Raw genomic sequence first — 12666 nt, forward strand, 5'->3', positions numbered from 1 at the left:
CCAAGATATCTCCACTTTTTCTGGGCTAGATCTCCACTACCTATACCTCCTGAAAATGTGTGACCTCTGAAATCTCTACTAAATCCTCATCCTTCCAGTAGTTGTTCTCTATTGGCCTTTTTGCATCTCACTCTGTGCATTCAAACCTTATAAGTCACAAAGGACTCACTCATGAGGTATTTTTATGTGATTTTAGAGGCTCCTTATCTGCTGTTTATTCATCTCTGGTACTCTAACCCCAAATTTTAGCTACTTTTACATCCCAAACTCCAATCTCTACTTCCTTCACCTATTAAGTTTCACCTATTAATTTTCCACTTGGGTTATATTTCTTCCCACCCTGTATTGAAAAATGACATAAGGAAGAATTCCAAAATGAATTAGGGCTTGCCCTTGAAGTTTTTCTTATTTCAGTGATATTATCCATCACTGGTTGTCCAATGCCTACAGCTTTTAAAAAAATATTTTGTTCATTTTTTATGTTGTTTACCATGATATCAGTTATTCTTTATTACTTGAACTGGAACTAAAAAACTCTATTTTGAATTAAAGTACAATTTATCATCTGATCTGTGAAACCTAAGTCTAAGTCTATTCTCCAACACCCAAGGAGACTAAAATCTGTGGAGGAGGAAGATTATAGAAATAGTTGATGCTATGAAAAACTATCAAAATGTGAAAAGGTTGTTCAAAAGATATTTTTCTTAAAAAGGTACCTTCTACCTTTAGTAACAAGTGTGGCTTCTTGGTTAGGACACACAATTAGCTAGAGATGGGGATACAGACCACAAAAGCAAGATGAACTGAAGAAGAAACCTAACTGCCTATAACTTTGTTCATGCCTGAAATGTACCTCAGCTTTAGATTACCAGGTTTTATTTTTAAAACCACATTTAACATTTTAGCATATTCATTGTTGACAACTAAGACATTTAATGCACTTCCTTTGGGAGGTAATTCACTTCTTAATGACTTTGCACATCCACATACTTGTTTCTACAGTAAGCTTCCTCATAAATAAGGTAAAAAGGCAGTGAAAATAGTACTATATCAGGAGGTATTGTAAAAAGGGGGGAAATGCCTGAGACTTACTACATATTTTACTTCAACAACAGTTACTGAGCACCCACTATGTTTCAAGCACTGAAAAGTCTGTTACATTAGGAGAAGGAGAGTCGGAGGGGATATATGCTATACCAAGATGTATAAAATGGGGTTCCTCACTGCAGTTGTGCAGGGGATATAGATTTTCCAGTAAGCTATAATCACTGGCAAGTCAAGGTTATGCACAAGGGGTCAAGGAGCACCAAAATTAAATTGACTCCAGCCAATAACTCAAGGAATTCCTCCTATAGTGGACATTTGAGCTCAATCTTGAGGATGAGTGGGACTTAGTCAGACCAAGGAAGGTAGGAGAGGAATTCTAGGCAAAGCCAACAACAGCATGAGCAAAGGCACAGAGTCAGGAAAGAAAATGTTGTACAAAGGGAGAGGGAGAGTAAATTACAAGGAGTTTGGTATTTCTAAATTATGAAGCTGAGGTGGAATGTATCAAGAAAGAAGGTAGGAAAGGGAGCTGGGGTCCATGCTATTAAGGACCTGGACAACCATGCCAGGAAGCTTGGCCATTATTATAAGCAAAGTGGTACCACTGAGGAGTTGTCACTGAGGGCTGAGATAACCCAAATGATATTTTAGGTAAAGCATTCTGCCTGCAGTTTAATGGAAAGATTTCAGAAGGGCAGGATGTGAAGCATAGCCATTAGAAGACTGCTGCAATAGTTCAGGAACAAGTTCCAGGGCCCACTGACAGAAAGGAGGGAGTAGATAGTTAAGCGATACAATGTTCTGAAGTTGGTAAAAGGCCAGGTAAAAGCATAAGGGGGGTTGGGAGCTAATGAAGTAGAGAGAGAGGAGCAAAGAGCAAGGACAACCAGGGTTTTAGGAGTAATGACAAATACACAGGCAAACTAAGAATCGCTTTAAGATATGGTAAAGTGAATTAATTCTTTAGAAGCTAGAGTGAAGAATGTCAAAGAGCAAGTGATCAAAAGTGAGAAACAAAGCAGAGAGGGCCACTGAATCAGGATGGAAGACTGAATTATTTAACTCGGAGGTCACTGGTGGCCATAGAAGAAGGGAGAGTTGTGGAAGCATGAAGGGGTCCAAGGTCCTGAAGAAAATAATATAGATTATTCTTTCAAAAGGTTGATTTCAATCAAAAGGGGAGAGATTATGGACTGCCCGGGAGCTGGAGGATGACACACAGTCAAGAGAATATTTGATTTGAATAAGAAGGACTTAACCATATTTATAGTCTGAGAGAAATACCCCAGAGAGTAAAAGAAAAAAAAGTAAGGAAAGGGGATAATCATTAGAACCAAGTTTCTAAAGTGTTTATATAGATCAGAATCTCAACCTTTAGGGGGAAGGACTGCACATGAACATGTAGAAAGCATCACATCCTGCATCAGGAGGAAGGCAGGAATCTAGCAGGAAACAGAAAGACATAGAGTGGGGAGGCAAGAATTAGGAGACAATTTCACACCTCCACGACTTCTTTTTATTGATAAAGTAGGAAGAGGGTTGTCTCCCGGGAGTTTGGTGGGACAGGTGTATGATGTTAGGCAAGGGTCTTGTAAAAAGAGTGGCAACCTTTGACACAGTCATAAGAAGAATGGGGAGAATTGGCAAACTAAAGACAGTGCTAAGACCTCTCATGTGGCATTGAGAGTCCAGATGAAGCTGACTTTTCCTTAGCACACCTGGCCACCCAGCATGGATGCAGAGAACGTCACCTGTGAGACAGATCCAGGAATGAGGTTCCCCAGCCATGGCATGGACATGGCTGCTAAAGGAACAAGCACACAACTAACAGAGTGGTCTAGACTGGACGCTGGGGAAGGGATGGTAGTCTGAGAAAGCTTAGGGGTTCAAAGAGCAGGTTTTGTGGCAGAAGAATGAGAGTTCTACTTTCCTGATTTCCTTATACATCTGGTGAGAAGCCTAAAAGTCTCTATTTGCTGCAGCAACTGTAACTGATAGAACACCAAAATATTGATAAAACAGAGAAAGAAAGAAGGAAAGAGAGAGAGAGAGAGAAAACTCATTATTTTTAAATTCTTGTAACCCTATTCTTAACAGAAACAAATAATTTAAATCAACCCCAGAAGCCCTTTTAAATTCCAAGACTGAAAACAAAATTATGGTTAAATGTTTAAGTAATGTTTATTATAGCTAGCATGTTAGTTTTAGAAAGGTCAAATTTATGATACAATGAAGTGATATTTTTCACATTCTGTGGTTCTATTTTATAGCATATTGGAGCTCCCAGTATAATAGATATCTTCTATTATTCTGTAAGATTCTTGTATGCAAAGCTTTGAAGGGCTGAGACAATATTGAATTGCAAGTCAAATGAGCTGGCGTGAACCTTAGGCGAGTCACTTTATCTTTCAGGACGCAGCTTTCAGACTTGTGAAATGTAGGAGAGGGATAAATCTCCAAGTTTCCTCCCAGGCTAAAAACGACCATGAGCATAATTTAATATTTTAAATTACTATTAGAACCGATAGGGTTACCCCTTTTCTTTTATAACATTTATTTGGTCCTAGCTATAAGTTCTTGCACCACAGTCCTAGATCAGGGGAAAAAAAACCAATGATAACACTATCTCTATGGAAAATAAAATCCATTTTAGTAGTTTAATTTATGTCCCAATTTCTCCAATCTCTGCCTATATTTAATCCTTGGAGGCTTCATCTCCAAAAATTCAGAGATATTTGCTCACCATCTTGTGATCACAGGTCTTGAGGAGACTCCATATTGTATGCCTCCAAGATCCAAGCCCCTGATTTTGGTGGGCGGGTGGTCTGCAGAAACCCCTGAATATCTTAACTTAGATTTGCCATTGACAGTAATATCAGAAAGTATGCACCTATTAGAAGGCCTGCGAATGCGGAGGGCACTCCATAGACTATGCCTGGTACAGTGAACAGCACCATGTGTGGGAGATACTCAAAACACAGCATGAGTTTTGTTGTCCATTCAGATGTTCTCCTGTCACTGGATGAAAACTATTGACTGAGCCCATGACTCCCTCTTGGGTTACAGAGGATCTAAGAGTCACTTGAAGTCACAAAAATATTCTTGATTCAAAATTAAATTGTCCAGTTCCAAAATTAATCAACTCTTCCCTCTTTATTTAGAAGATCACATCTCCTTTCATTCTGTATATTTTAGATCATCAGTCCACAGATGGGAGGGAAAGGGGGAGGAGAGGTCAAGGAAAGGACAGTATGATGAGAACTGGTCATCATTCTGGTCCCTGACACTGTCCCAAGCAAACCTGGCAGGTGGTCAATGTTGACTTTTGCCCTCCTGACAGTTTTGTTGCCATGATTGTGAGCTGAACTGTTTGTGGAAAAATTCCCCTGATGTGGGTCATACACATTTTCTTCTGACTCATTCTCTTTCACCTATCAGGTTCCCATTTATTGTAGTTCCACTGCACTGTTTTGGGGTTCTCCTCAACTCTGGCAGGAACCCTGATGGACAGAAAAATATCAGGCAGGATGCCTTTGAAAATGAGCCCATACCACTAGCCAACAATTTCTTAAATAGGGCACATAAAAGATTGACATGTCCAATATCATTAGGACATTCCAGCAGAAAAATGATGCTTCCACATTAACTACAAGAAAAAGTGAAATGACCTAGAATATCAGAATTTTTTTTTAACCCATCAGAGAGCAGAGGGCACAGGGCAATAAAATAACATGAGATTTAAAGAAAAAGAGATGGCTCCAAGAAGAGAAGCAGTGTGAGAACTAGCTCACCTGAGGAAGAGCATCTGAGAAACACAGGGCCACTATAGAAGTAGAGAAGATTGCAGCTAAAATTCTACTCCCCTGGGAGAGGGGCAGGAAGCTCTCTCCCACAGAGGTATCACCCAGACACAGGCCAGGGTTTGTCTGCCTTAAGGAGGACAGGGTCACTGAGTAGGTTCTAGCCCCAAGGCCCAGGGACATACGTCCAGCCTGATTGAGAGTGGGGCTGGACCAGGAAAGCAGAATGCTTCTTCCTCTACCAGACTGGCAAGTGACTAGTGAGAATCTACTGCAGGGGAAGGAATAAGAATGGCAAGTCTTTCCCTGAGACACAGGCTCACAGGGAAAGCCTAAGGCCCAGCCCTACCATGAACAAAATACTGTGATACAAGTTGCCAAAAACTGGAAACAGCTGGTGAATGGATAAACAATGATAAACCATATCACGGAATACTACTCAGAATTTAAAAAAACAAAACTATTAATACATATTATAACATGGCTTGATCTCAGATGCATTATGCTAAATTAAAAAAGCCAGACTCAAAAGGTCACATACTGTATGATTACATCGGTGAGGTAAAAATGTAGACAATTGTACTTGAACAATAATAAAAGAAAAAGAAATTGGTTGCATTTTTATACACCAATAATGAATTATCAGAAAGGAAAACTAAAAAAACAATCCCACTCACAACTGCATCAAAAAATACTTAGGGATAAATTTAACTAAAAAGGTAAAAGACCTGTAGTCAGAAAACTATAAGATACTGAAAAAAGAAAATACAAATAAATGGAAGCATATACCATTCTTATGGACAGGAAGGATTAACATCATTAAAATGTCTATACTCCCCGAAACAATCTACAGGCTCAACACAATTCCTATCAAAATACCAGTGGCATATTTCATGAACTAGAACAGACAAATCCAAAGATTTATATAGAACCACAAAAGACCTAGAATAACCTCAGCAATCTTGAATAAGAAGAAATAAGTTGGAGGTATCACACTACCTGGTACCAAACTATACTACAAGGCCATAGTAATTGAAACAGCATGGTACTGACATAAAAGCAGACATATAGATCAATGGAACAGGATAGAGAGCCCAGAAGTAAACCCACATCCATATGGTCAGTTAATATTTGACACAGAAGTCAAGAATACACAATGGGGTAAAGACAGTCTATTCAATAGTGTTGGAAAAATTGGAGTGATACATGGATTCTGGAGTAAATATGGATTCTGACACCACATACAAGAATAAACTCAAGATAAAGACTCAAATGTAAAAATCGATGCTATAGCCCTGGCTGGTGTAGCTCAATGGATTGAGCGCCGGCCTGTGAAATAAGGGTCGCCATTTCGATTCTCTGTCAGAGTGAATACCTGTGTTGTGGACCATGTCCCCAGTAGGGGGTGCATGGGAGGCAAACACACATTGATGTTTCTCTCCCTGTCTTTCTCCTTCCTTCCCTTCCCCTCTCTCTAAAAATAAATAAATAAAATCTTTTAAAAAAATTGATACCATAAAAGTTGTAGAAGAAAACACAGGCAGTAAAATCTGACATTTTTCTTTTTTTCCAGTGTTTTTAAAAAATATATTTGTTGATTATGCTTTTATAGTTGTCCCATTTCACCCTCCTTTATTCCCCTCTGTCCTGCACCTGCCCTCCCACCATCATTCCCCCACTTTAGTTCATGTCCATTGGTCATACACATCAGTTCTTTGGCTTCTACATTTCCCATACTATTCTTAACCTCCCCCAAACTTAACATTTATGCTTCTTATTCCCTGTACTTTTCAGCCCCCCTCCCCTCCCTGCTGATAACACTCCATGTGATCTCCATTTCTGTGATTCTGCTCCTGTTGTAGTTGTTTACTTAGTTCATTTTTGTTTTTGTTTTCGTTTAGGTTCAGTTGTTGATAGTTGTAAGTTTGTTGTCATTTTACTGTTCATATTTTTGATCTTCTTTTTCTTAAATAAGTCCCTTTAACATTTCATATAATAAGGGCTTGGTGATGATGGACTCCTTTAACTTGGCCTTGTCTGGGAAGCACTTTATCTGCCCTCCCTTTCTTGATAGCTTTGTTGGATAGCGTAATCTTGGATATAGGTCCTTGCCTTCATGACTTTGAATACTTCTTTCCAGCCCCTTCTTGCCTGCAAGGTTTCTTTGGAGAAATCAGCTGATAGTCTTATGGGAACTCCTTTGTAGGTAATTGTCTCTTTTTCTCTTGCTGCTTTTAAGATTCTCTCCTTAACTTTAATCTTGGGTAATGTAATTATGATGTGCCTTGGTGTGTGCTTCCTTGGGTCCAACTTCTTTTGGACTCTCTGAGCTTTCTGGACTTCCTGCCCTTCTTGGAAGTCTACTTCCTTAGCCAGTTTGGGGAAGTTCTCCTTCATTATTTTTTTCAAATAAGTTTTCAATTTCTTGTCCTTTCTTCTTCTCCTTCTGGCTTCCCTAGGATTCAGGTGTTGGAACATTGAAAGTTGTCCTGAAGTTTTCTAAGCCTCTCCTCATTTTTTTGAATTCTTGTTTCTCCATTGTGTTATGGTTGAATGTTTATTTCTTCCTTCTGCTTCAAACTGTTGATCTGAGTCCTGGTTTCCTTCCATTCACTGTTGGATCCCTGTACATTTTCCTTTATTTTACTTTGCATAGCCTTTACTTTTCCTCCATTTTGTGTCATACTCAACCATTTCTGTGAGCATCCTGATTACCAGTGTTTTGAACTCAGTATCTGACAGTTTGGCTATCTCTTCATTGCTTAGCTCTATTTTTGGAGCTTTGACCCCTCCTTTCATTTGGGCCATATGTTTTGTCTCGGCATAGCTGTTACATTGTAAGGGTCAGAGCCTTATGTATTTGCCAGGGTGGGGGGACCCCCTTTGCTGCATTGTGGTGTTGTAGTGGGGGAGGGGTCCGAGAGGGGACAATGCTGCTTGCTCAGCTCTCTGCTGGCTTTCAGTCACTTCCTCCATGACCCACAAGCAAGTTGGGCTCTTCTGGTGCTGATTTCCGGGTGGGTGGGTTTGTGTACATTCTTGGACTCTGTGGGTCTCTCCAATGACCTCTCCTGTGAGGCTGGGAGTTTCTCATGCCACCTCAACCTCCACAGGTTTTTAACCGCCGGAGGTTTTGAGCTTTATTTCCCCATGCTGGGACCATGGGTTGTGTGGTCTGTCTTGCTCCCCAGTTGTTTCTCCCGGTTATTCTAATGCAAATGTGGGACCTAAACTGGCAAGCCAGTCACTGCCTTGCCAGTTGAGGTCCATGAGCCATCACCTCACTCACCAGGTCCTCCAGCCACCACCTTGCCATACGTCCTCTCTGCCCCGGGTGCCTATCTCCTCCCCTCCTACCAGTCTGAATGAATATTTCTTCTTTAACTCCTTGGTGTCAGATTTACATACAGTTCAATTTTCTGGCAGTTCTGGTGGGTTTTTTCTTTTTAAATTGTTGTTATCCTTCTTTTGATTGCGCAAGAAGGCAAAGTGTATCTACCTACGCCTCCATCGTGGTTGCAAGTCCACCTTTTAGTAAAATCTGACATTTTTCGTAGCAAATTTTTTCTGATATATCTTCTCAGTCAAGGAAAACAAACAAACAACTGTAAAAAACCCAAATATGAAACCACATCAAACTAAAATGTTTTTGTATAAGAAAGGAAACCATCAACAAAATAAAAAACAACCCACTCAATGAAAAACACATATGCCAATCTTACATCTGATAAGGGGTTAATTTCCACAATTTATAAAAAACTCATACAACTCAACACCAAAAAAACCAAACAACCCAATTTTAAAATGGGCAGAGAATCTGAACAGAAACTTCTCCAAAGAGGCCAATAGATATATGAAAAGGTGCTCAACATCACTAATTACCGGAGAAATGCAAATTAAAAGCAAAGTGAGATATTACCTCACACCTGTCAGAATGGCTACCATCAACAAATCAACAAACAACAAGTGTTCGTGAGGATGTGGAGAAAGGGGAACACTTGTGCACTGTTGGTGGGAATGAAGACTGATGCAGCCACTATGGAAAACAGTATGGCGGGTCCTCAAAAAATTAAAAATAGAAATGTCTTATGACCCTGAGGTTTCACTTCTAGGTATATATTTGAAGAAATCCAAAACACTAATTTGAAAGAATATATGCACCCCTATGTTCATTGTAGCATTATTTGCACTAGTCAAGCTATGGAAGCAACCCTAGTGCCCATAAATAAATGAGTGGATAAAAAAGCTGTGGTACATTTACACAATGGGATACTATTCAGCCATAAAAAAGCAGGAAATCTTAGCTTTTGGGGACAGCATGGAAGGACCTGGAAAGTAGTATGTTAAGTTAAATAAGTCAGTCAGAGAAAGACAAATGCCATGTGACTTCACTTATATGTGGTATGTAAAGAACAAAACAAACAGACACAAATCTGAAACAGACTCATAGGCGCAGAGAATAGAATGATAGTTGCCAGGGGGGAGTGTGGGGTACTAGGTAAAAGAGGTGAATGGATTAAGAAGTACAGATTGGTAGTTACAAAATAGTCACAGGGATGTAAAGTACAGACTAGGGAGTATAGTCAATAATATTGTAATAACTATGTATGGTGCCAGAAGGATATTGGAAATATCAGGAGGAAATCTGTATGAAGTATATAATTACCTAACCACTATGCTGTACACCTAAAACTAATACAAAAGAATATTAAATGTTAACTGTAATTGAAGAATAAAAAGAAATAAAAGTAAATTAAAAAAGAAAGAAATGAGTGCATGTGTCCACCATAAGACGTATTTGAGAATGTATATAACACTGTTACCATTATAACAAAAACCTGGAAATAACACAAATTTTTGCTAACAAGGGAACATATAAATTGTGGTATATGTATACAATGAAATACTACCAAGCAAAAAAAAAGCCAAATAATTACAACATGCAACAAAGGTGAAACTTACAGATGTGATGAGCAAAAGAAGTACAAAAAAGTGTGTACACTGTATGATTTGATTTATATGAAATTCATGAGTAAACAAAACTAATTTATGATGATGAATTCAGAATAGTAGTTATGAGTCGGAGGTAGTATGTACTAAAAAGAGGCACGAGGAAGCTTTCTGACCTGCAGGAAATGTTCTATACCTTGAACTCAATGATATTTCCATGGGGTAATATATATTTGTAAAACATTCAATAGTACATTTAAGTTCTCTGTACTGCATTTATGTTTACCTCAATGCAATATAATAACAAGAAAATATCATCTACAGTATAGCTCGAGGGCTAATGATAATATTTATAAAATGAATATTAACAGGCAAGGAGTGTATAAGGACATGTCTTGGCCCTGACCCCTGTGTGCTTTTTATCAGCCACAGATGGAGACAAAAACATACATTGGCTCTGTAGGTCCTGGTAGATCAGACCTGATGCAGCTTCTATACCTTTTAGGAACACCCAGGTTTATGCAATGGCAAAAGAAATATCTTTTGTTAAAAAAACAACAACAAAAAAATGAAGAGCAGGCATTTTTCCTTTAGTGTTTTAAAATAGGGACATTTGTTTTTATGTGCTATTAATTGCTATAGTGTAACATTTACAAGGTTATTTTCTTTTATCAAGAAAATAAATTTTCTTTTTGTGTCATCATTCTCCCACTATGTCATTTATCAATAAATCAAGATTTGTGCACTTTACCGTGTGCATGCTATACCTCGACACAATTTCTCTTAATGGCCCTGCCAACACTCCCAGAGAGGCCACAGCCACATGGGGCCTCCAGGACTCAGGCACCCATGACCAGTCTGGAGAATGCAGTTACTCCCAACACAGCAGCCTGTCTCATTTCCCTCACACAGCAGCCACTCTTGTTTTCAGTTCTGCCCCTGAGACAGCTCCTCTGTATTTCCCTGTGAGCATCAGACACCAGTCCTTAAGCCTCCAACCACAAGGGTTACCCGCTAAGCTCTCCAAGTGGATGTGCAGGTCCCTCACTGGGTCTGAGGAGGAAGAAACCCCATCTCCTCACCCTTTCATTTGGTTGAGGACTCACACACAGCCCATCAAGCTCTTCGACTTACCTCTTCACAGATCCTCTTTCCTCTTCATAATTTGACCTTCTTTATTACACCTTTCATGTGAATAAGAGGCTCACGAGTCTTTGAAACAACATCAGACATTTACTTTACAATTATACTCTGCACTTTTATCTAGCACCTCACTCTGGTGTACAGTTTTTATGGTGTGGTGTTGGCTATCCCCCAACCAAGACTTCAGTATTAACCTACTGTTATAGTAACTCAGGTTGAACCACGTGAAATTGATGATTGTTGACTACTTTAACCTAAAAGTGTAATTTCATATTGTTTGAACTAAGATTTTATTCAAAATAGGCTTTTTAGAGAAACTGAACTCAAGTTGGATTTGAACAAAAGGGAAACATGGATTCTTAAAGGAATACCCAGGCAAATACTGAAATGCCTTCTGCAAAGCATCTCACCTTGGCTTTCAGGTCAGCACACAGTTCCTGTTGCTTTTTTCTGTCCTTAGCCAATGTGTTCTCCATTTCATAAGTTGCACAGGCTTCAGCAAGCGTCAGCACAGCCTTCTGTATAAAATCTCTCCTATTCTTATTCCAATTTGATATCAGGATCCTTCGCTGCTCCCTAGTGAAGCGATATTGGTGACAACATTTCTCATGTTCAACCTGAAAACATAACAGATTGCTATGATTACACTTATTAATCTTATAACAAAAGTGACTCTATGCCTTATGTCGTTGTTACAAAAATGAATAAAATTATAACAACTAATTTTTAAAAACTGGGGGCAAATATTGTAATAGTTAATACAGCCACCAGGACCGGGTTCCGGTCCCAGAGTTCTTAGCCTGTGCCTAACTGGTGACTGAGGACCAGTCGCTTAACGTTTTTAAGGCCATAGTTTCCTCATGGAGGACGGAGTCAGACCAGGCAGCCCTAAAATAACGTCCACTTCTACATGGCAATGAATCTACACACACAAGCATTATTTCCCCTAAGTATAATTTCAAAACTACTCCATCTTTAAATTAGTTTCGGTATTTTAACAACTTCAGTTTGACATGTGCGAATAAACATAAAAAATTGTTACAATAACCCTGAAAACTCAGTTTGCCCTTGATCTTTGAAACATTTTGATGTTAAGATGTCTAAACTTGAAGTAATTATAGCAATGACAGTAGTCCTTCCCAGCCCGCACTCCCGCGGGACACGGCATTCTCACATCAGTACCAGCAGTTCCTGTTGGCATGAATTCCAACCAGGAGAGAGCTCGGATTTGAGGGGAGGAAGAGGAACAGAGATAAAAAAATCTCTGCAGGTGATTTTGAAATCCTCATTACAGAAAGGTGTGTCTCCTTAAATTCAGAGTCACTGACCTAAATAATTCTTTATTTTGCTACTATAGGCCATGTCTCTGAATTTGATACATTATTTAACCTCTAAATGGTGTGAAAAAAAGAAAGTAGCATGCAGGATAAGGTTGGGCCTACCTGAAATAATAATTTCGTTTGGTTAATGAGGGACATGGAGAAACAGGCTATGGCTTCACTTAAACCAAACATCAGCTGCTAAAATCTGTTCTGTAAACTTTTTAGCTTTGTTCCCAAAAGCCAAAAATATACTTAAAACCTCTCAGACATTAAGAAAGGAAACATACATCATGCAGAAATGCATACTAATCAACCCAATGTAAGAAGTAAATGTAAAAATCTTATTATGTAAATAGTAGGCAAATATAAAAGTCTACAAAGATAAAAATGACAGCTGGTCACAG

The 12666-nt window shown here is 39.0% G+C and overlaps 1 protein-coding gene across 13 annotated transcripts in view; it reads right to left on the minus strand.

Moving 5' to 3' along the window:
• CCDC148 (coiled-coil domain containing 148) overlaps positions 1-12666 on the minus strand; it is a 230269-nt gene that overhangs the window by 109092 nt on the left and 108511 nt on the right. For all 13 annotated transcript variants that reach the window (XM_045187485.2, XM_045187483.2, XM_045187481.2 and 10 more), the window contains one exon: positions 11351-11557. In XM_045187485.2, the coding sequence (XP_045043420.2) occupies positions 11351-11557 (207 nt within the window). The remainder of the gene's footprint in view (positions 1-11350; positions 11558-12666) is intronic.

This window comes from Desmodus rotundus, chromosome 2 (genome assembly GCF_022682495.2).
Source record: "Desmodus rotundus isolate HL8 chromosome 2, HLdesRot8A.1, whole genome shotgun sequence".
NCBI classification, from domain to species: domain Eukaryota; kingdom Metazoa; phylum Chordata; class Mammalia; order Chiroptera; family Phyllostomidae; genus Desmodus; species Desmodus rotundus.